General features: G+C 40.3%; 1 protein-coding gene across 6 annotated transcripts in view; it reads left to right on the forward strand.

The window, feature by feature from the left end:
• Window positions 1-4,496: 4,496 nt before the first annotated feature.
• SIL1 (SIL1 nucleotide exchange factor) overlaps window positions 4,497-24,658 on the forward strand; it is a 50,672-nt gene continuing 30,510 nt past the window's right edge. The window contains exons 1-8 of one of the 6 annotated variants that reach the window (XM_032213966.1): window positions 4,541-4,596; window positions 7,482-7,601; window positions 8,512-8,622; window positions 9,188-9,335; window positions 13,005-13,125; window positions 17,483-17,591; window positions 19,178-19,369; window positions 20,920-21,041. In XM_032213966.1, coding sequence (XP_032069857.1) covers window positions 8,518-8,622; window positions 9,188-9,335; window positions 13,005-13,125; window positions 17,483-17,591; window positions 19,178-19,369; window positions 20,920-21,041 — 797 coding nt within the window. In that variant the 5' untranslated portion in view covers window positions 4,541-4,596; window positions 7,482-7,601; window positions 8,512-8,517. The other 5 variants (XM_032213968.1, XM_032213965.1, XM_032213967.1 and 2 more) reach the window with 5 other exon arrangements.

Raw genomic sequence — 24,658 nt, forward strand, 5'->3', positions numbered from 1 at the left:
CGCAGGACCTCGAATTTTGTGCGAATGGGATTCTCGCGAGAGAACGCGCTCGTTCTGTTGCCCAGCCTCTATCGCGAGAAGCTGAGCTTTGATTCCCCTACCACCCTTCAAGTCTTGTGTCCCCCCCTGCCCACTCCCAAAAAAAATCTGGAGAGGAAGTTTACTGGCACTAAAACCATTTCCCTCTTTAAATTAGCATCGGAATCGGGTATATGAATGCAATAAGCCTCCGTTTACAAAATTAAGCTAAACTTAAATATGACAAACTCAGTGCCCTGTGAAGATCCAATAATACATACTTCACTTATGTTCTGTGGGAAGTTATCATCCAGCCCTCTCCCAGAAAAATGAAATATCCTAGGAAATATTGAAAAGGCAGAATATTTCTCTGGATGTGAAAAGAAACATGTTTCAAAAGACAGAATAGTTGCCTATAGCTTTCTGCCCATCCCCAGCTAATGGGCCATTAAGATGGCCAGGCCAGCCCACTTTACATAATAAAGACTTCTCCTCACTGCAGCTGTAGGGGGAAGGGATATTACTCAACTGACCACAAGGCATCTGAGAACTCATCACAGTCTAGAGAGTAGCCCCCTGCATGGCACCATGGGAGTTTGATAACCAGTCAGAATACATTTCTTACACAGGAACAGGAAACAGAGGTGGGACTAAACAGGGTATAAAAAGCCTAGCAAGCCCCTCCTTCAGCCCTTCTCTTCTTCTCCATCAACATTGAAACATGTGATCACCTTTTCTGCACAGGGCTCAAGCCATGTGGCCCTGTCCAACAATAAACCATCTTTCCAAGCAGCCTCCATGTCTCCAGTGTCTTTTTCCCCACTTGGAGCTGAACCCAGAAGGACATTTCTTTCAACAGTTCTAAGAATCCAGACAATTGCCTTAATTTAATAAGCTATGTTGAACTCAACATGGTTTATTAATTTAATAATTAATTAATAATTATTACATTAATTACCTTAATTTAATAAACCATGTTGAGTTCAACATGGTTCAGTCCACACAGTATAGAAGTCAGTGGCAGTAGCCATGATGAATCCTAAATGTATTCTGTGGCTTCACATTTTCACACCAATTAAAAAAACAATTTGTACATATGATGTCTCAACAGGAGATTTCAACCCAACTATTGCAGGTTAAGAACTAGTCCCGCCCCCCACTCTATTATGTTGTGTCTGATTTTTGGAGACTGCCTTGTCAAGTTTCCTTCCCAAAATTTTAAAGAAGTGATTTGTCTTTGCCTCCTTCCTTGGGCTTAGAGAAAGTGACTAAACCACAGTCATCAGGCTTGTATCAAAGGCAAGACTAGAACTCACAGCCTCTTTGTTTCTAGCCTGATGCCTTAACTACATTAAAGTGGCTCTTTATAAATTCATTTTTAGTGCTGGAAAAACAGCAATCAAGGACTAACACAGGGAAGAGGTGGTTGATTTATTTTTCATAGCACCTGAGGACAGGACAAGACACTGTGGGTGGACGCTTGTTAGATGGAAATTCAATCTGGAACTGAGGAGGAATTTCTTGACAGAATGATTAATGATTAATCTTCCCCGCCCCAGAATAAAATATTCTACAAAATATTAAAAGAGGCAGAATATTTCCTCTAAAGGAGAAGAGGAGAAAAATCTTAACAAAGGCAGAAAGCAGCCCCAGTCTTTCTGCTATAGGAAAACAGACTCAAGCAGAAGCCTGAAGAGGCTTGGCTTTGTGAATGAGTATTTTGTATTCATTCATAAAGCCAGGCCACTCTATTCATAAACAAAACTCCAAATAAGCAGCAAAATAGGCAACGAGGCGAAACTGACAATATGAGCTCAGACAAACAAAACACATAGGGTATGCATTTCCCCTTTGCCTGTAGAGCCAGTCATGATCTCTACATGACCCCATAGGAATCTGGCAATAGCCAGTAAAATATTAAAGGACATATTCTTGCACAGGAACAGGCATCTCAATCACACACCCCCCCCCAATTGTATAAAAACCCATCCACTCTCAACCCCACCCCATTAACATGCTGCTGTCACTGTTGTTTCTGACTACCAAATAAATGGAGACCTCCTTTCCAATTGTGCCTGCCTTCCATTCATTTTTGCTGTGTCTTTCTCCTAGCTTGGAATAAGAACCCGACCAGATTTTACTTCTGACACAGTAAAACATTTTCAAAAAAAGATTGGACAGTCATTTATCTGGAATGCTATAAGGATTCCTGCCTTGGGCAGGGAGTTGGACTAGAAAACCTCTAAGATCCCTTCTAGCCCTATGATTCTATGAAATATATTAAAATAGAGTTAAGTGAATTTATCTGGACAAACTATTTCCTTTCCCACAGAATACCCAGATACAAGCTAGCTAGATACTTTTTACAATAGAATATTGGAGAACCTAGTCCTAGCCCATACATTTATAGGTTTAGTGTGCGAGGTAAGATCAATTAATTGGTTACTTGAATAAACCATGGTTAGCCACAGAAAACTACGACTACCTAAATTAGGTTCCAATTGTTACATCATGCTATGCAGCTATGCTTCCATTTAATTTATTTCTGAGTTTTCTTGTTCAGTTATTTTATTGTAATTTAAATAGCCTGGCATATAACTGTGGCTTGGTTCTTATAAAAAAAGAAGAAATTGTGCCAAATTACAGGCAAGTTCTGTAGAAGCATTTGCTAACATGTCATTGCAGAGAATCAGCAGTATTTCCACATCTCAATATCTTATGTTGACATTATAGTCTCCTGATTAATAAAATTAGATTCATATAGCCAGGTATCACCTACGTGTACAGAGAAGCAGAATTTGGGGCTTGATTTGGAATTTTCTGAACAAGACCTGACTGCTGTCATAAAAGGGGTCAGAGTTCACCACCACTGACTAGGCTCCAAAGGTCATCCTTTGTATATGGCCAGTCACAACAATCTCAGGGAAACAGGTGAAGAATCTTCCTACCATTCTCTACTTGTTCCCTGCTACTTCATATTGTTTTGCCTTTGTTCTCTCAAGACAAATAGGGGAAGGGAAGTGCCTGCAAACAAACCTTTGGTGCCCTCATCATTTATACTTTCTATAAAAACCAAGGAGGCATATCTGTAGCTCAGATAAATTTTTGAAATAAAGATGTTGGAAGTGTTTTTCCATTTTTATCTTAATACTTTAAAAAAAGATAGGGAAGAGAGCCACTTGTCTACATGATTCCTTTCGACAGGTTGCCTATACTAATGTAAGGCAAGTTTTAAATATATGGAGAGCTGGCACAGTTCACTCCTTTAAAGCAACCCTCACTCTTCAATGTAGGTTAGTATTACCTTGGCAGCTTAATAATAAAAGGCAGGATAACAAATTCATAATAATAACTAGGAACATATCGCTGTAGAAACTATTGATATAAGACAATAACTTAATTTAGAGCCTTTGTTTCTGCAGGATGAGTTATTGGCTAGAATTGTTGTTTTTTTAAAAAAATTCTTTATTTAAACTGAACATTCGTGATCTATCTGACTCAGTATAATATAGCTGGAGATGCCTCCTGTGTTCAAATTTAGGTTTTTTTATAGTTAGGTTTGTTGGAAGAAATGCCCTTCTGGGTTCGGCTCCAAGTGGGAAAAAAGACACTGGAGACATGGAGGCTGCTTGGAAAGATGGTTTTAATGGTGGACAGGACCACGTGGCTTGAGTCCTGAACAGAAACGGTGATCGCATGCTTCAATGTTGGCGGAGAAGAGAAGAGAAGGGCGGACTGAGATGCTGAGTCCCTGATTTTATCCCCCTCTGGCCTTTGATCTTGAGCTTGTATTCTGATTGGTTGTCAGACTACCATGGGGCCATGCAGGGGCAACTTCTAGGTTGCCTTTTGAATTCAGGTTTAGTTGAGTTCTCAGATGCCATGTGGTGAGTTGGGTAAAGGGCCAATATTATCATGCCTTAATCCCATTGCCCTGGAGCTGAAGGGGAGAACTCTTTATTATGTAAAGTGGTGTAGCTTGTCCTTTAATGGCTCATTGACAAAGGGGGATGGGCAGGAAGCTCCAGGCAGTTATTCTGTCTTTTAAAACACGTTTCTTCCTTTTCACATCCAGAGAAATATTCTGCCTTTTCAATATTTCCTAGGATATTTCATTTTTTTCTGGGAGAGGGCTGGATGATAACTTCCTACAGGGTAATGAAAGCTGACAATGCCATTATTAGATGAGAAAGAAACTTGCTAAACATATGTACATGCAAATATACTGTGACTGAAAGCTAAGAGAGGTTAAATAGAAAGCAATGAACGCTTTTTCCTGACCTTTGGAGTCAGTCCGAGATAGAATCTGGATAGGGCCGAGTGGCATTTAACGGCCCCGGAAGTGTAGTATCTTGCGAGCTGATGAGCGCCTCTAAATTTGTTATCTCTATGTCCCCTCTTAAAGGGCAGCCACGTAGGGAGGGGCGGCTTCCTTTGAATGGGCGGGGCTCTTGTCTGAGAACTCTGAGCGTGGAGTGGGGGAGGGGGAGGGGTTGACGCGGGGTTTCCTGATTGGTCAAGAGCGCGTTCGGGGCGGCTCGAGGGTCCGGCTCCTGCTGGAAGAGGGTTCGCAAAGAGGTAGGGGCTGGTGGGTGAAAAGAAGGTTGCGTGGGCACGGTGCGTATTCCCAGGGCTCCTTCCGAGGCAGCCGGGCATCCCTTTCCAAGTACCGAGCGGCGGTGTCAGCAGTTCAGCTGCCGGGGATCTCTTCTCTCTCGTCGTCGTCCTACCTGCTGCCCATATGTTTTGGACTCCAATTCCCATCGCGCTCGCCTCGCGATTGCTGTCTGTGTGGCTGATGGGGATTGTGTTGGGAACCTTTGGGTGCAACGGGTATCGTATTCGCTCTACGCCATACAAGTGAAGGGGAATAGTCGCCGGTCTCTTCTGCTTTAGCTGGCTCTTGAGGGTTGGATGCTGGAATGCTGCTGCGTAAATAAATGTAACTTTAACAGTAACAGAGTTGGAAGGGATCTGGGAGGTCATTTAGTCCAACCCCCTGCTCACGCAGGAGACCTGTACTAGGAGATTCGAACTGCCGCCCTTTCTGATCGACAGGCTAAGCGTCTTAGCCCCTGAGCCACCTAGCCAGGATAGGGGTGGGGGAAAGTTTGGGGACCGGGAATATAAAGCCACGGTAGAACCGGCTTATTTTGTTCTTAAACACGATCCTGAAGATTATGGATGGATTGGCCGTTTCTGACCCAGTTTTATAAAGCCGGGGTGGACAGTAAAAAGTGCGTGGTAGGAACTGCCGCGGTTCCGTGTGGCTTGCCTCCCATCTTCTCTCCCACTGCTGCCCAAATAGACCAGCCTCTCGATAAGCACTGAATAGGGGCCAGGTCTGTAAGGTATTTGATCTTGAATTGGATTAATCAACCGTTAAATATAATAGGTACCCTTCAAGATGATCTAATATTTCTATTAATACCAACCTGTGAGGCTGCTCTTGAGAAATTTCGTTTATTTATTTATTGAACTAATATGCCTCCCATCTCAACAAGGTGACTCTGAGAGGCTTACAGTTAATTAAAAAAAACACCAATATAAAACATTGAAGCCAGAAACAATTTATTAGTAACGAAATAAGTTATAAATAAATGATATTGCTTTGAAAATTGGGTTTTTTGGGTTGAGTTTTGGAGGATTTTTTTTGTTTGTATGCCTTCAAGCGTCACACCTGGAAGCACCCTGGCAACAAGTCTGTTGATACCTGGACGGTAGTTTTATTGGTGGGTTTTTTTGGAAGTGGCCTGGTATTGCCTCCTTCCTAGGGTTCAGAGAGAGTGACTGGCTCGCTTTGTTTCTAAGAGGGAGCTAACGCTCACAGTCTCCCAAGGGTTCTCATTTGCATGATACACCTCTTGTTACCTTAAGCAGAATTTACATCATTTACTCATTTTTCTGGCTTTATATGATAATTATAAACTAACTGAGACTTATAGCTGAATATTTGATCCATATTTTCTCTCATTCTAATATGCCTCCTAAGTATTCTTGACATTATACAGTTAGGTGGTAGTGTGATGAAATAGAATCTACCTTAGGACACTTTTCAGTTATTTAGCAGTATATAATTATAGGCCTAAAACATTAAATGAACAGCACATCCTTCCTGATCCTTAGCTAGGTGTTCTGACCCCCTCCTCCGTCCAGTAACGAAAGCCGAGACAAGCGTAAAATGGAATGTCCTTTAATAACAAGACCAGACTGAAAGCCAAATAAACAAACAGATAAGGACCTTGGCAGCAAGTCTGACAAACCTTGGCAGCAATTCAGACTAACTCTGGCAGCAATCCAGCCTGCCAAGTTCGTTTCTCTTTAGTCCAAGCGTTGACTTCTGCAAGAAGGGCGTGGCACAAGCAGTCTCTTTTATAGTCTGGAGAGGAGCTTAATGACCATCAGCTGAGCGTAATTACCTCCTATAATTACGTAGTTGTTCTTGACGCCGAGTAGCCCTTCGACGGCGTGCATCCCGGAACAACTCACTGTTGGTTTCTGGATCACTCTCCCTTGTCTCCTCCACACTGATCCAAGGCTCAGGCACTACCTGGTGGCCAACCAGTCTCTCTGCGCCCTGCTCGGAGTCGGAACCCTGTCCAGGGTCCTCCACATCCTCCAAGGCCGACTCATAGGGCTCCTCGCTGTCGGAGTCTGGTGGCAGCTCCAACGGCTCCTGCCAGGCCACAATAGCTAGGTATATGCCATCATACTTTGGGAACATTATCCAATCGAGCAGATTAAGATAACAAAACAAAACCAACAAAAAACCCCGAAGATGTGATAATACAAAACTACCTCCACTGCAAAACCAGCTGGTCAAATACCAGAATACAGAATGCAAAGGAACAGTCCCTAGAGTTTACAAGGCAGAACAAATGACCATAAATTGCCTCAAAATCACAGTGATAGTGTTGCAGGCTGATAACTCAAAGCAGCATGAAGCCAGGAGAAGGGACCCTGTTGTGTGAATGTTTCTAGTTCCCACTGTTCCTTTGGGCCCAGAAGTGCTCAGCAGTCATTTTTGTTCAGGAGCTTCCTGTGATGAATGGTGTACTTCAAAGACTTTAAAAGGCCTTTTTGTGATGACAGAGATGGAGTAAAATTGTTCTCGTTCCTTGCCACAAATGGGATGCCAAGGGTGCTTCCCCACTGATTTAATTCTTAGGAGCAAAGTAGGGCTGGTTTTCTAGAAGGTAGCACGTAACAGTTGGAACTCCTGTCAAGGAAGGGCATAACTGAGACTGTTGCCATTATTTCAGTTTTCACTGAAGGAATTTCCTTAGCAGGAGGTAAAGAAAAAAGGTGGGGGAAGAATAAAAGAAAAAGGGGATGTGAAGAAAAAGATTAGGAGAATAAAGGAGGTGGACACAAAGAAAGATGGAGGAGAATGGGGCTAAATACAATACTTTTCCTTGAGTTTGTGAGTAACAGAGCTTTCTTTATTGCATTTATCCTTGCAGGGTTCCTGGTAACTACCCAGCTGCTGTCTCCATATATGCAGAAAATAATACTAATAGCAGATAGTGGGAGAGCATGCTTATTTAAGTGACAAAACTAGGGTGGAAGAACCACCTTTATAGGTGTGTAGAACATGTGCCACCTGCCTCCCCCCCCCCAATTGTCTCTTATTTATGTTTCTGAGCAGTTGCTGCCCTTATAGTTAGCGGGAAGGGACACACAATATGTTTTTACTTGGATAATCATGGATTTCCCATCCAGACTCTATGGCTGTGATGGCAAACCTATGTCACACGGAGCCATATCTGAGGGCACACGAGGCGTTGCCCTATGTTAGCTCCAGCTCACATGTGTGTTTTGGCCAGCTGATTTTCAGCCTTCTGGAGCCCTGGGAGGGTGAAAAATGGGCACAACGGGCCTACTGGAAGTCCAGAGGCTTCAGTGAGGCCTGCATGCATGTGTGGAGGGAGGGGAATGGTGTGTGTGTGCACATATGCATATGCATTATGGATATAAGCACGCAGGTGTGCGCTATTGCACATGCGTGTGCCCTTTTGGCACCCGAGCAGAAAAACGTCTGCCATCATTGCTCTATTGTATCTTTCAAAAGGAAAATAAAATTAAGGAAAGAAGCAGTTTTAGGAGAAATTGTGCACATTTATCATTATTTTAAAAAGCATACAAGGACTACTTAACTGAATCACTGTTTTCTCTCCTATTAATTATATGGTATGTAATTAAAGTATACAATCTGCACATAGAATAAGAATAAGTTTATCTTAATGGTATTCTCCAGGATGAATTTGATCTTGACTAAATAGTGTTCTCTGAGATAAGATTAAATTCATACATTTATGAAATTTACCCTTGTATCCATGTTTGAAACAGAGCTTTGGGATATATATTTTGGAGTGGTAATGTTCACTGCTTAATGTCATGTTTGTTTTCTGTGAATATGGTAAAATTGTCCAATGTGATGAAAATAACGGATGGAAATGGGCGGGGATTTATTAATCAACTGTGTAATTTCAGGTTGCAATGCCTCACATCTGTTTTTGGTCCTCCATTGTGACAAAGCTGAATTTGGTGGTCTTGCTGCTTTTTATAACAAGTTTCTCTTCATGCTTGAATGACAGAGTTACGGTAAGTATTTTTTAATAAACAAATACTGAATACGTTTCACTAAAGAAAGTTAAGCCATCAGCCAGAATGAATATGGGCGAGTGGGATGGTAATCTTTCTCTTTTTAGCACTGTGCTTTCAATGCAGATGGTTACCAACACATTTAATTGGTTTTTTTTAACAGACCTTTTCTAATGCATGTGCAATACATAGAGTACTTTCGCTAATAAAAGATAATATACATGCTAGAAAGCTGGCAGCCCAGGTTCAAGACCCAAGTGCCGAACAATGGGGTGAGCTGTTAGTTGCCTCAACTCCTGCCTACTTAGCAGTTCAAAAGTTTGCATGCAACCTGATAAATAGGTACCAATTTGGAAATTAACAGCATTCCCTGCCACACAATGTGTAGTCATGCTGGTCACATGATCACGGAAATATCTTCAGGCAACCCTGGTTCCCTTGGCCAAGAAACGGAGATGAGCGCTACTCCCCCCCCCTCCCCAAGTTGGACATGAATGGAGAGGGGAAACCTTTACTTTTACCTTTATATGCAGGTCTAAAAATAACCCTATCTTTCTTCATGTAGGAATTTGCTTTGACAAAAAAAGAAGAGGGTGATTTAAAAGAACAGAACAAGGAAGAATTGGAAGTGATCGAGGTGGAAGAAGAGGTTCTTGATTCTGAAGACTTGGAAGTGTTTTATCCAACAAATCAGTGGCAGACTGTCCGGCCAGGTAATGGAGACGTGGTTTATTTTTAGAGTTGTGCAAATAATTCACAAGGGAAGCTTGCAAAGGGACTAAATCACTCCTCTTTACTCTTCCGCTCAGTGTTGTTAGGAAAGAAGGGCTGAATTAGGCCAAGATTTAGCTTAATCCAGCATTTCTTACAGTGACCAATCAAGTGCCTAGATGGAATATAGCCCTCTTCCGTCATTCTTGCCCTGCACCTGGTATTGGGAGGCATGCTGCCCCCAGCCTAAAGGTAATGCGATGTCTGTACTAGCCTTTGATAGAACTGTTTTCCATGGATTTAACCATTGCCCTTTTAAAGGATCCGGGTTAGTAGTCATCACCAAATTTTGTATTTAATTCTTCAGGTGAATTATGTGCTTTGCTTGAATGGCAGTGCCAGAAGAACTGTCCTCTCTGGTTGCATTCATACAAATGCACTCAGTGACCCATTCACAGGACAATGTCTCAGTACTGGATGCTTAGAATAAAATTTACATTATTTTATGTGCTTATCCACAAATGCTAGGGTTTAGTAACCTTCAAATCTCAGTTGATCGAAAGTTCTGTTAATTAATTGGCGGAAGAAAGTTCTAATAAATGAGGCTGCCTCTTAAGGAGCTACATTATTAAAGCTCTTTTTGTCAGTAGTGCATGACTTAAGGGAAAACATTAAAAAAGTAATGAATAGAAGTGAAAATGAATATCTAAGTCAGGGGTAGTCAACCTTTTTATACCTACCGCCCACTTTTGTATCTCTGTTAGTAGTAAAATTTTCTAACCACCCACCGGTTGCACAGTAATGGTGATTTATAAAGTAGGGAAGTCAATTAAATTAAAAAAAGGAAAGTGCTTCAGTATCGGACTAAACCCCTACCGCCCACCATGAAAGCTGGAACGCCCACAAGTGGGCGGTAGGGACCAGGTTGACTACCACTGATTTAAGCTATTAATATTTCCTCCTTCCTCCAGTATCTCAAAACCCAAAAAACCCATATATAGATAATGTGCACTTTTAAAAAATGAAGTCAGTTATACTTTAATTAGATTATGCCTTTTTGTTTATTTATATCTTAGAGGTGTAGACATGAAGGCAAATTATGAAATGCAGACAAAGGAAATATTTCATTTTATGAACAAGATATTTTATATACAAAAGCTAAAGTTAATATTGTAAGACACGCTGTTCAAATCATCTTTGTTGATTAAATAAGATCTAAAATGAAAAAAAACCCCACCAATTATTGTGTCATGTATTTTCATTATTATTTTCCTTAAATGTAATAAACATGTTCAGTTCCGAAATAAAAAGACTGTGCATTTCAAACTTTCCTGAGAACACATTTCATGTCCCTTAGTGGATACACTTGAAAAATTGCAAGATTCCAGGTTGCCCTCAAGTTATGATCACAATTTGAGCCCAAAATTTATGTTATTAAATCCGACAGTGGTTAAGTTTTACGATCTTTCTTGTCACAGTTGTTAAGTGAATCACTGCAGTTGTTAAGTTAGCGACACGGTTGTTAAGTGAATTTGGCTTCCCCATTGACTTTGTTTCTCAGAAGCTTGCAAAACAGTGTTTCTCAACCTTGGCAACTTTAAGTCCTGTGGACTTCAACTCCCAGAATCCCCCAGCCAGCTGTGCTGGCTGGGGGATTCTGGACGTTGAAGTCCACAGGACTTAAAGTCGCCAAGGTTGAGAAACACTGTTGCAAAAGGTGATCACATGACCCTGGAACACTGCAACCATAAATATCAGTCAGTTGCCAGATGGCCAAATTTTGATCATGTGATCATGGGAATGCTGTAGTGGTTGTAAGTGTGAAAAATGGTCATTGGTCACTTTTTTTTTTAGTGCTGTTGTAACTTTGAACAGTCACTAAACAAATAGTTGTAAGTTGAGCAGTACCTGTACTTTAGTTACAGATTATATCAATGGACATCTCAATTTGTTCATTTGTGAATTTTCTTAGTTTAGAAACACATGCTGTGCAATTTTGACGGAACGTATATTTTCTCTGTGACATTTTAATTCTGTTCACGTTTTACATTTGCGTCTTCTTTAAAATACCCATTGGCTCAGTATATGACTCCTTTCTCATCTTACTTGAATGGCTCAGTATTTGCATTGTCAGTCCCTTCATTGAGATTGTTTTGCAGGATTTTCAACAAATTGAAAAGTTTACAAGTCTCCTTTGAATAAACTTGACTCCTAGTGACTTCACTGATATGCTGAAACCACTATTTTTTAAAAGATAAACACATACATGACAGAAAATTTCACAGGAAATCTAGGCTACTCTCATCCTTTTCTGTTAGAAATTATTCCTATCTTTCTTTATCCTGTGAAGCCCATTGCCATAAATGCTCTGTGAGTATAGAAACTCATGAGTTGCTGATCGTTGGAATGGGTGGCTCTAAGTAAGTTTTACTTCTAATTTTACGTGTTTTTTGTGTCAGATTATCAGTTTATTATTATTTTTTTGAATGACCAATTTTTGATTCTAAATAATAAGCTCTGATTACCTAAATTCATTGCAGTACAAATTAGGACTTTAGCTAATCATATTGTTTTAAAAGAGATTTCTAATTTTGTGTTGCAAGGATTCAGACAATCAATTCAGTTCTGACTGTTGATAATAGTGTTCTGTCTGCATTTGGCATACAAGTGGTCCAGGGGCAAGTTGCTGTTGGCATTAATTTCGCTTCAGTGCGCGTGCTTCGCTTGTGTGCACGCCAGACACATGCTCCGCGCATGTGTACAACAAAGTTGCCCGTAAATAGGTCTGTGCAGAACATTAAAAAATGATAAAAACACACCTTGCTGCCCCAACTGGGGAACCAGTTCAGAGGCACAGCAGGCCTGGGTCGCTGCCGGTTCCGGCAACCCAGGGCGGCAAACCACTACCATTTCGGCTGAACCGGGCTGAACCAGTAGGAACCCTGGTTCCTGGGTTCCATAATGAAATGGCCCTGGGTTCCATAATGGTAATCTCTGTAAAAGGAGCAGTTAAATATGGTAGAGTAGCATATTACACTATTTATTTGTAATATGCTACTCTATTTATGAGGGGTGCGGTGGCTCAGTGGCTAAGACGCTGAGCTTATCGATCAGAAAGGTCGGCAGTTTGGCAGTTCAAATCCCTAACACCGCCTAACGGAGTGAGCTCCCGTTACTTGTCTCAGCTTCTGCCAACTTAGCAGTTCAAAACCATGTAAAAATTGCAAGTAGAAAAATGGCAACCATGCTTGGTGGGGAGGTAACATCGTTCCCTGCACCTTCCGTGTTTAGTCATGCCGGCCACATGATCACGGAGATGTCTTCGGAAAGTGCTGGCCCTTCAGCTTTGAAATGGAGATGAGTACCTCCCCCTAGGGTCAGGAACGACTAACACATATATGCAAATATTTATGCAACCAGACTTATGATTCTCCAAGTGTTGCTGAATTACAGATCCCAGAATTTGCATTGAAGAGGTCCATAGTGAGAAATGCTGGAAATTATTCAGCATCTGAGGGCATAGAAGGGGTCTCCAGCTAGATGACCTTATACTAAACTAAAGTGACGGAACTTTAATACTCTTTAATTTTTAATTGGTTCCCTTTTTGAATATGGTTTTGAATATTTATGGAACAGAAAGAGACAAAATTGAAATCCCTTCTTATTTTTAGGTCAAGCTATTCCTGCAGGATTACATGTACAATTAAATCTTCAGACTGGAGAAAAATTAGCCAAGCTTCCAGATGACTACAAAGAAAAAAGTGACACAAAAGACTCTCCAAAAAATAAAAGGTATACAGATTTTTAAAAACTTAAAAAAAAAATGGAAGTGGGTCAGCTTCTATTAGCTATCATTGTTTCTTTGAAAGGGAACGCTATCAGGAAGATGCCTCTTTCCAGAGCAAGGTCTTTTCATAGATATTGTTTGAAATTTTGATCTATTAGAGTACATCACCCACACTGTAAAATAAATTCCTGATATACTGGAATGATATAATCACAATGCAAGTAGAAAGCAACGCTAAAAAAATACCAGTATAAAGTAAATACTCAATTTAGCTTTACAGTTAGTGTACTAGTCTTGGTGAATCCAGGAGACCTTGGAATCTAGTTTATATATTGTTGTTTTGTGTTGCAACAGCCTGGGTGGTGGGTGGGGCTCGTTGACTACCGTCCAGGCCGTTGCAACACAAAAAAACAACGGACACACAGCCAGCACCAATCTACCAATCATGATACAGCCACATAGCCAAATCAATCCACTTACTGAAACAACGGCAGCACTCCACACCCACCCACCAAGATTTATAAAAAGACGGCAGCTCCGATCACACTTTAAGCCGAAAACACCAGCCTGAGGATGGTGAGTGAGACCTCATCGAAACGTTGCCAAGACAATCTCAATCTTACACAGGAAAAGACTTGAATACAACAAGACCAGCATACCTACACACATATACCTACAGATTAGCCATGTACAAGATTTTATTTCTTTTTATGATCCTTTAATCTGTTTTTATCGGGGTGAAGTCGGGGAGACTGAATGGAGCTGAGTGTTTGCTGGCTGGATTCCCTTCCTGAAGCCTACATGGAGTTCGTAGCAGATGTTTTTCTCTCTGCGCCCTGATAGAGAAACATCTAGGATTGAACTCTCAACCTTCCGAGTGGAAGGCAAGAGTCAGAGGCCTCTAGCCACTGCGCAGCTCAGCCACATACAAAGAATAAATAAACACAAATCATACATTGTAGCTCAAACAGTAACAAGAGAGTGGCGACAACATTTCAGCCTCCCAAGACATTCCATCACTGACCTCAAGGTAGCAGTAGTGAAACAGAGGAACGTCAGCAGCACTGTACAAGGAGAGACAACTAAATTACAATGCATTAAAAAAAATGCAATCCATTAGAGAAGATTTGAATAGGGACAATGGGTTCTTAGACCATTATTTCCGTATGTGGCTTTCATTTATGCTATTGTGTAAACCCATTAGCTTGTTTTTCTCCACCCACCTTTCTCTTGCTTCCACTTTCTGTATTTAAAGTCCCCTAAGTCCAATAGTGAAGCTGCTTTATTCATTTTTGTGTCATGTGTTGCTACTCATGAAAGCTTATTTCCCTAATGAAGTTGATTGATCTTAAAAGTGCTTACAATGAAATAAATAAAATAAAATAACAGTATAATAAATGGTTGGGGTACACCCTTTCAGAATTAGAATCAATATTGTTCTTAACCTTGGGGCTTCAAAAGTTAACCAGAGGGTACATAATGTATCAGGGAATAACTTTTTGTAAGCCATTTTGATTGTTTAACCAAGCTGGAAGATGGAATTTAAATAAATAATAACTAGAAAATTATCCATCTAACAATTCTATTAACATGCCAGTACTCATTATGCTTAATTACTAGTTCCTTCGGAATAAAGATTGCATTTTGATGGAAAAGAAACACTGATGCTAATTAGTATGTTTAAATGTGAGGACCAAGAGATTAAGAATTCGATGCAAGATGATTCAAATACATTATTTGAACTACAAAAAAATTAGATTATCTTGTAAGGGGCAATTTTTACAAAATGCAGGCAGTCCTCGATTTTATGACCACAATTGAGCCCCAAATTTCTATTGCTAAGTGAGTCATTTGGTAAGTGAGTTTTACCTCATTTTATAAACTTTCTTGCCACAGTTGTTAAATGAATCACTGTAGTTGATAAATTAGTAACCCGTTTTTTTTTTTTAAGTATATCTGGCTTCCCCATTGACTTTGCTTGTCAGAAGTTCATAAACATAACCCCAGGTCACTGCAAACCATCATAAATGTGAGTCAGTTGCCAAAAGTCATACTTTTGATCACGTGACCACGGGTAGGGGTGGGTTAGCTGATGGTTAGCTTGTGTGCATGCTTTACATGCACATGCAGTTCAATTAAAATTGTTCTGCGCATGCGCAGAGCTCAAAGACAAGATAGCAAAGGTGACGATGGCAACTAGGGAACTAGTTCGGCAGTGTGGTAGGTTGCCGTTGGTTCCAGCGACCCAGGGCGCCATACCACTACCAGTTTGGCCGACACCAGTAGGAAGCCACCTCTGACCACCGGGATGCTGCAATGATGCAACTTTCCCACCATGCCATTGTAACTTCAAACAGTCACTAAATGAACTGTTGTAAGTTGAAGACTACCTGTATATGGAAAAGTTTATGATGAGATGTTGGGAACCCTACCTGCGTAATAAGGGTCTTAACAACATTATAGTGTTGAATTTCGATGTCTTCAGCTGGGAAGCCTAACTGTGACCTTAGGGCAGTGGTTCCCAAACTTGGCAACTTTAAGACTTGTGGACTTCAACTCCCAGAATTCTGGGAGTTGAAGTCCACAAGTCTTAAAGTTGCCAAGTTTGGGAGTTAAAGTCCACAAGTCTTAAAGTTGCCAAGTTTGGGAACCACTGACCTAGGGGGTTGGTGAAACCAGAGACCTTTGCAGTTTTGGAAGCAAAGTCAGAAAAATAAAACAACTGTTTTTCTATCATGGGTCCCCTTTCAGTGGATAAAATATGAAGTGGTTTTTTTAAAAAAAATTCTCAGTGCGTATAGTCTGATGAATTTCTATTTTCTGCTCTCTGTCCTCCCTTCAGAACATGGGTTTTCTTATTGTTTCTGATAGGCAGGTTTTTAAATTTTTCTTTAAAAGAGGTACTATGTTTGTTTACCTTATACAGTATAATCCCTGATGGACAAGAACCATCCAATCATTATGAATATGTGGAAAAATAAAAACCAGAGCGCCTCAAAATTTAAAAAAGAAAAATCGCACTCTAGTCCTGTACATGTGTTTTCTGACTCTCTGTCTTCCTGTCCACCTCTTGTCTCTTTTTCCTTTCAATTATTGATTTATTCATTGTATTTTTAAAAGCGTTCTTTAGTTTTGTAGAAACTATATATTTCGAGTCCTCCGTTTGCCTTCTACAGAGATATGTACTCTGGACAGAGAAAATACTTTTCACTCTCAATTAGCTCTTGAATTATCTGTGTTTTTCTTTTAGATGACTTTTTAAAATTAAAATGGACATTAACAATACATGGATATTAACCCATAGACAAACTTTCTGTCCATTCCTGCTGATGGCTTTGGAGCATAGCTTATATGATTGTAGATTTTTCTTAAAAACTTACACATCTCTGGTATTTTTTTTAATGAGAATTTTGAAAAACAAACTTTACAAATATTTACTTCCCACCCCCCAAACCGCCCCCCAACCTTCCCCCCCCACCCCGCGACTTCCCAGAACCAATACAGGGTATAAATCTTTAACAAAAACAATCTAAAATTGTTTTTTAAAAAAAGATTGTTAAGAACATCTTTCAATTGAGCTTTAGCTCCTCCTTGCTAGACTAGCTCTAGACAATTTATATCATTCCAGGTCTCTAATCATAAGCTATCTGGAATTTCTTAGTCCCATATTTATTTTGAGTATAATCAATCCATCGTTTCCACTCCAGTTTATATCGTTTGAATGGTCCTTAAGATATGCAGATATTTTGGGCATCTCGGCTAGGTTTGTTACTCTCAATGTCCATTCTTGAATAGTAGGCAAATCTTCCTTCTTCCAGTATTGGAAGAGCCGAGGTGGCGCGGTGGTTAAATGCAGCACTGCAGGCTACTTCAGCTGACTGCAGTTCAGCAGTTCGGCTGTTCAAATCTCACCGGCTCAGGGTTGACTCAGCCTTCCATCCTTCCGAGGTGGGTAAAATGAGGACCCGGATTGTTGTTGGGGGCAATATGCTGACTCTGTAAACCGCTTAGAGAGGGCTGAAAGCCCTATGAAGCGGTATATAAGTCTACTGCTATTGCTATTGCTATTGCGCCACCAACAATCTAGCTGCAGTTATTAAGTGCAAAATCAAATTAATCTCTACAACTGTACAATCAGTAATTATACCCAACAAAAATAACTGAGGTGTAAACTTTATCCTTTTTTTAAGAACATCTTTGGTATTAAAACAATATATGAGTAAACCTTGCTTTGTGCCATGTGTTGTTTCCTCCATTTTTTGTTTGGTTTAGTTAAATAAATAGGGTCAGAATGGCTTTTCTGAAGGGGATATATCTGTTCCTTTGTTGATACATTGTTTATGGTTTATGTTTTTATGCTAGGCTAGGCCAAATAGATATTGACCCAAATTCATTCACAACGCAAGAACTCAAAAGGGCCTTGGCTAAAATGAAAGAAACCACAAAAGCGGACGATACACCAGAAGAAAAGGTATGATATAAATCCAGGAAAACAGTAACGGGAAGGCTGTCGAGCCCTTAGTGCACATATCCTTAAATCCAATGGGGAAAATGTTGATAAAGGAAGTGAAATCCTTGACACAAATGTGAACCAAAAAAATGGGTCTGGTCTGGTCTGGCTGAATCCTGCTAATCTCTACTTCCTTATCATGTCTGTTTTCTCCCCTGAAAGAGCAAGAGAAACAACCCTCCATTTTCAGTGCTGGAATGCACATTTTTTTGTTCAGACTGAGGCTCACACTTGAGTTTTTGAATGACATCCAGGGAACACATATTAAACAAGATGGTGGCACACAAATCTTTTAAACAAACAAGCAAGCAAACCAAACTCCTTGTGATTTAATTTGTAATGTAATTTTAATTAGAACATGCCGAAAATAAAATGTCACTATGCGCACAGTTCATGATGTATGATTGTGTTCACACTACAAATTATAATTGGGAGAGGACTTTTAGAGCAGAGTCCCCGTTTCCAGCTTTGCGGACTAGGGGAGAGAGGATGGTTCACCCAAGCAGCCCGCAAGCGTGCGTGCAGCTTGATTTGCACGAGTAGCATGCACATGCGCCTGCTGCTCACGCAAATGGAGTCTAAAGGCACACGCTCCCTTCCTACTCGCGCAAGTGAGGATGCACGCATGGGCGCCCGTCGGCTGTTTCCATGGCCCCAGTTGCAAATCCCTCACGGCCCACTAGTGGGCGGCAGTCCACAGGTTGGGGACCCCTGTTTTAGAGGCAGTCTGGGAAATGTGCCTCTGCTCTAATGAACTAATCTGTCTTTGGCTTCTAAATGCCTTTCTTCTTTTATTTTCTAATGCTTTTGTGAGGATCCATGCATGAGAGCAGGTAAGGAAGCTAATTTAATATTCATCAAAATGTGTATCCATCTATTTTTCACTTGCAGGATTCAGATGGAAATGATTTTGATTTTTTTTTTAAATTACAAACTCAGGCAGTTCCCAGACAATTGCAGCAGATGTTCCAGGTTTTTTTTATAAAGACATTTGAGCATCAGCTCATTGCCTACCCAGCACCTGAGAGTGTAGTAAATGAGCAGCTGAAAGGCCACATTGTGGCTTAAATTGTATTCTAACATTGTGGAGTCTTTTTCATGTGCTTTTCACTTTGTTCCATCTCTTCCTCATTCTAGCATGCAGATGTTTCAAGCTAGAGGCCTTATTCTTTGCTTTCTGAATGCATTTGTTCACTTCGCATATCAGTTGACATTGAACAGGTGATTGCTACCGATAGAAAGCAAAACAACAGAAATAACAGGCATTAAGTAGAAATGGATTCATTAAAATCCAGAGGGTTGTTTTTTTTCTCTTTCCCCATCCCCATCCCAGTTTCTAGAAAGAAGCAGCCCCTAGAATGAGAATAGGAATCTTACAAAAAGAGTAGATTGGAATTATTAAGGGATATTTATTTCTTTATTCCTGTATCTGGCCACAAAGTAATAGATGCTGTTTATGTTTGTGCTGAGAAGCAGCGTTTCTTTGGAGAAACAATCATGTTTACTTTTGGCTTATAGTCTTTTGGTTCGCTGCCCCCGTTTTCTAGGCTCACCGGGAGGACATCCGACGGAGATTCCGTTCCATCGAAAAGCTAAAGGAAGAATTCAGAGAGCTCAATCTGCAGATGGAAACTGACCTTGAAATTATGCTTAAACTAATCAACAAATTCAACAATTCAGCTTCAACGCTTGAGGAGAAAATCACAGCACTTTCCGATCTTGAGTACTATGTTCATCAGGTAGGAGGAAATTTTTTTTTAAAAAAAACTCTAGCCGTTGTTGGTGGCATTCCTGGAACTGACATTTACATGGCCACATGTTTTTATAGAATAGCACTTAGCAATAGCAGCAGCACTTAGACTTATATACCGCTCCACAATGCTTTATAGCATTGAGCTGTTTACAAATGTCACCGTATTGCCCCCAATAATCTGGGTCTTCATTTTACCGACTCGGAAGGCTGGAAGGCTGAGTCAACCTTGAGCCAGTGAGGATCAAACTTCTGGCAGTGAGCAGAGTTTGTTTGCAGTGCTGCATTCTAACCACAGAGCTACCATAGCAGCTGTAGAAACAGGCATTAATGAATTCGCCCTTCCTGAATAAAGAACCTGAACTCATTTGTTCAAGTTTTGAATCGGGCATGGTTTGAATTTGAGTACTACAGCATTCTTCTTTTACAAAGGCTTTCCCTGATTCATCAAGGCTACCATTAACTCTTTCTCTTAATCACATCTCATGTCAGCTTAGTCATTTTACGATCAATGTTCTAAATTCTCATTCCACATCATTTGTACTGGCTGACAAGTTTCTAATCTGTTTATTACTGCCTCCCAAGTGTGTTTTTTAACTCCCTAACCTTATTAATTAAGTCTTACTTAGAATACCATTTAACACACTAGATTCCCAGGGATGTATTCTAAAGAAATGCGAACTTTAGCTTTCTTCCTTCTAGTAAGTACATTGTTTGTACAGGAAGTTAGCAAACTAATCACAGTAAATGAATTTTCAATTAATTCCTCCAGGGCTGATTATAACTAAATAACAGTAGGGTTGCATCCAGAGATCCCGTGGGTGGGATTCTACCCGAGGAATATTCTCTCTATAAAAAAATACTGGCAGATTGTGTGACCTTTCATAACATTGTAAAAGATTGCAAAGAGGCTGGGCCAAAAATTGAAGTGGCGTTATTTGCGTGACCCGTCAAAAGCGCGGAGGACAAAATCGCACTTGACGAAAGCGCGCATGTGACGTCATCACAGCGCGACGAAAAAAATTAAAAATTGAAATAAAATTAAAATTAAAGCAAGCCGATTCACATAAAGGTAAGGGTTAGGGTTAGGGTTAGGGTTAGGTTAAGGGTTAGGGTTAGGTTTAGAGCGTTAGGGTTACGTTTAGCGTTAGGTTAAGGGTTAGCGTTAGGTTTAGCGTTACGTTAACGGTTAGGTTTAGGGTTAGATTTAGGGTTAGGTTAAGGGTTAGGTTTAGGGTTAGGTTTAGGGTTAGGTTTGGGGGGGTTAGGGTAAGCTTTTCGCTTTTTTTTTACATTTTTCAATCACAGCGCGATGTTTTCGTCGCGCTGTGATGACGTCAAATGTGCGCTTTCGTCGAGCGCGATTTTGTCCTCCGCGGTTTTGTGGTGGAACCGTTATTTGAGTTGAGGCAAGAGGTTTTGCATTTGATTTTAAAGCCTCATCATCATTTAATTTCTAGAATGTGTGGATTGATTTATCTCTGTATATGTGTATTTTAATGCAGTACTTACATGAATGTGGAACTGTATCTTACATAGGTGGATAATGCGAGAGATTTGCTTTCCCTTGGTGGTCTGCAGCTTTTGATTAATGGCCTAAACAGCAGTGAACCACTGATGAAGGAATATGCCTCTTTTGTATTGGGAGCTGCATTGTCCAGGTGAGCACCTCGATCTATCCCTGTTTAAGAATCTGGGTAAAAAAAGGAGCAACCCAAAGAAGGTATCAAGGTATTGTGTTTCCCCAAAAATAAAACCAGGTCTTATATTATTTTTTGCTCCAAAAGATGCATTGTGGTTTATTTTCCAGTTGGGTCTTATTTTGGGGAAAATGTAGTACTAAATACATCTGTCTGGCTGACGATCTTAACTGGGGCTTATTTTTGGGATAGGGCTTATATTATGTGGATCCTGAAAAATCATGCTAGGGTTTATTTTCCATTTGGTTCTTATTTGGGGGGAAAGACGGTAGTTCTCGACTTACAACAGTCCATTCAGGTACCGTTCGAAGTTACAACAGCGCTGAAAAAAGTAAGATGGCCGTTTTTCGCCCTTACAAATGTTGCAGCATCCCCATGGTCATGTGATCAAAATTCAGAGCCTTGACAACTGACTCCTATTTATGACGGTTGCAGTGTCCCAGGGTCATATGATCACCTTTTGCCGCCTTCTGACAAGCAAAGTCAATGGGGAAGGCAGAGTCACTTAACAACCGTGTCACTAACATCAACTGCAGTGATTCACTTAACAACTAGGGGAAGAAAGATCGTAAAATGGGGCAAAAGTCACTTAGGAACTGTCTCCCTTAGAAACAGAAATGTTAAGCTCAATTGTGGGCATAGGTCGAGGGCTGCCTGTACCACCAATACAATTTCACAATTCCAGATCTTCGTGGCAATGCTCTATGTGGCGCCTGCTGTCACAACTGATCGATCCCAAAATAAATACAGTAAAAATACCCTGCAGTTGCTACGCATCTGTAGATGGCTGTTTTTAACCTCTTTCGGAATTTGGAAAACAATTACCCACCTGCTGAAATGTGGCTTTCACATAGCAGATTGCTGCCCCCTTGACACAGTCAGGTGAGATTATCAGAGTGCTGCTTCATACAAAAACAACAATTAACAACAACAACAACAACAAAACAAGAGCTGGAGCATACAAACTTTGGGGAATTAGGTGGTAATTCGATTTTAAAGTATCTTTAAACCAATTTTGTTGTATTTAAGTACAGTGACAATAAAGATTATACTTATACTTTTCTGAAAGGATTCTAGTGTCAGAAACATAGCATATAAAGAGGAATAGATGCTCTGAGATTATAACCAAACCCATCAAAATCCAGAAGGCCCCAAACTCACCTTAGTATTCATTATTTAAGTAAATGGGATATGCAACTTTGCAATCCCCACCCCTACCCCTCCTCGGATTTTCATCATTAGGTCCTAAGTATGTCAGAGCCGAGGTGGCGCAGTGCTTAAATGCAGCACTGCAGGCTACTTCAGCTGACTGCAGTTCTGCAGTTCGGCTATTCAAATCTCACCGGCTCAAGGTTGACTCAGCCTTCCATCCTTCCGAGGTGGGTAAAATGAGGACCCGGATTGTTGGGGGCAATATGCTGACTCTGTAAACCGCTTAGAGAGGGCTGAAAGTCCTATGAAGCGGTATATAAGTCTAACTGCTATTGCTATGTCAGTTATCAGTCATAATCGGATAAATGGTTTAAGAAGTTTGCATTAGATCAGGGGTGTCAAATACTTTGGCCACCTAATGAGAAGGAAGGACTCACTAGAGAAGAGCTTAATGCTGGTAAAGATTGAGGGCAAAAGAAGAAAGGGACGACAGAGAATTAGGTGGCTGGATGGAGCCATTGAAACAGTTGGCATGAGCTTAAATGTACTCCAGAGGATATAGAGGATAGGAAGGCCTGGAGGAACGTTGTCCATGGGGTCGGGTTGGGTTGGACACGACTTCGCAACTAACAACAACAAGGGGTGTCAAACTCGCATTGTCACAGCGTCATCATGTGACGTATTGGGATTTTCCCCCCCTTCGCTAAACCGGGAATGGCCAGCACATGACGCATCCAGCCCACCAGCTGGGAGTTTGACAGCTCTTCCTTAGTCTATCATGGTTATCTTTTAGATCTCTTCTCAAAGCAAAATTTTGAACCATTGCTTTCATCTTTAGGATGCCATTAAGATTTTAAAGTGGCATTAGATGGCAGATTGAATACTGAAGCTTGTCCATGAACATTATTACTTTTAGAAATTGCTTAACCCAGCTCCACCTTTTGTGGCATGGCGAAATGTTACTGTGTATAGATAGATATTGGGCATGTCATGTGAACATCAAAACCACCTTTATATACTTCATTGTTTGCTAGTTTGTCTATGCCTTCCTATAAAGTCATATTTCAGAAGGCCAGCTTGTATTATGTTGCAGATTAGCAGAATTAAGTTTTTAAAAAGTCAGCTGGAACACTTCCAATCCATTATGTTGTCAGATATATTCCAAAGTATTCATTTCAGAATTCATTCTGTGTTTTGACCTGGGACTTGATTAGTACACTGTGTTGGCAAACACCATCTTACCTGCTGGCATTTTAAGTGCCTTAAACAAAACAAAATCAATAGAGAAATTTAGAGCTGACAGTGCACAGAAACTTGCACTTTATTGATTTAATAGGCTATATAGAAATTGCCTAAATGCATGTCAGTTGTAAGATATAAACTGCAGAATCCCAAAAACAGAAGAATTGAATGCCATGTATAGCAGTGTTTGGGGAAAAAATGGATTCACACCAAATAACAGCTTTCATAATGTGTGAACCAATAACTATTGTCTATGTCAGATAATAGCTATTATCTTGTGTTCATTCAGCTATCTTTCAAATGTTTTCATGTTGGCATAGGTTAAAAGGTAACAAAATCTGAAATGGACCTATTCAAAAGCAAATATATTAAAACCTTTTATAATTCAGCATATTTCTGTAAAGGATATGCAAAAGCTGAATGCTTATTGTTAGAAGCAAGAAGGTTTCCCTGCATGCATTTGCAAAATAAGAATATAGCTGTGCTGAAGTCTTCTGTTCCTTTAAGAACAAAAAGATAATCTTAATTTCAGGTGATTGTAGTCCATCCAGAATGAAGAGAATGTTCTGTTTTGCTACAAAAAGAAGAACCATCTTCTGCCTTATATTGTTGGACATATGTTTCCTGAATTCTCAAATCAATAGATAATGAAAGTCAGGAATGAATTTCCATAAGGCTTCTTTAATCATTGCAGACATACATTCTCTTTCTAATTCAGGGTCATATTGTTGAAAAAAGTCTTCTAGGGATCCCCTCCCACAGAAACAGTTAATTAGATGCTATGCTTGGCCAGTTCATATGGTTGGTTTCATGGCTATATGGGGAGTGTTATGGCCTTGGAAATTCATTCAGTGGAAACTTTGGGAATCAGTTCTCATTGGTCCAAGTTACTGACACTACAGGTAGTCCTTGACTTGCAACAGTTCATTTAGTGACTGAAGTTACAACGGCACTGGAAAAAGTGACATGACCATTTTTCACACTTACTTGCAACATCCCCATAATCATGTGATTTATATTCAGATGCTTGACAATTGGTTCCTATTTATGACGATTGCATGTCCTGGGGGGGTCATGTGATCACTTTTTGCGACTTTCTGACAAGCCAAGTCAACAGGGAAGCCAGATTCACTTAATAACCATGTTACTAACTTAACAACTGCAGTGATTCGCGTAACAAATGT

The sequence above is a fragment of the Thamnophis elegans genome, chromosome 3 (genome assembly GCF_009769535.1).
Source record: "Thamnophis elegans isolate rThaEle1 chromosome 3, rThaEle1.pri, whole genome shotgun sequence".
Taxonomy (NCBI): Eukaryota; Metazoa; Chordata; class Lepidosauria; order Squamata; family Colubridae; genus Thamnophis; species Thamnophis elegans.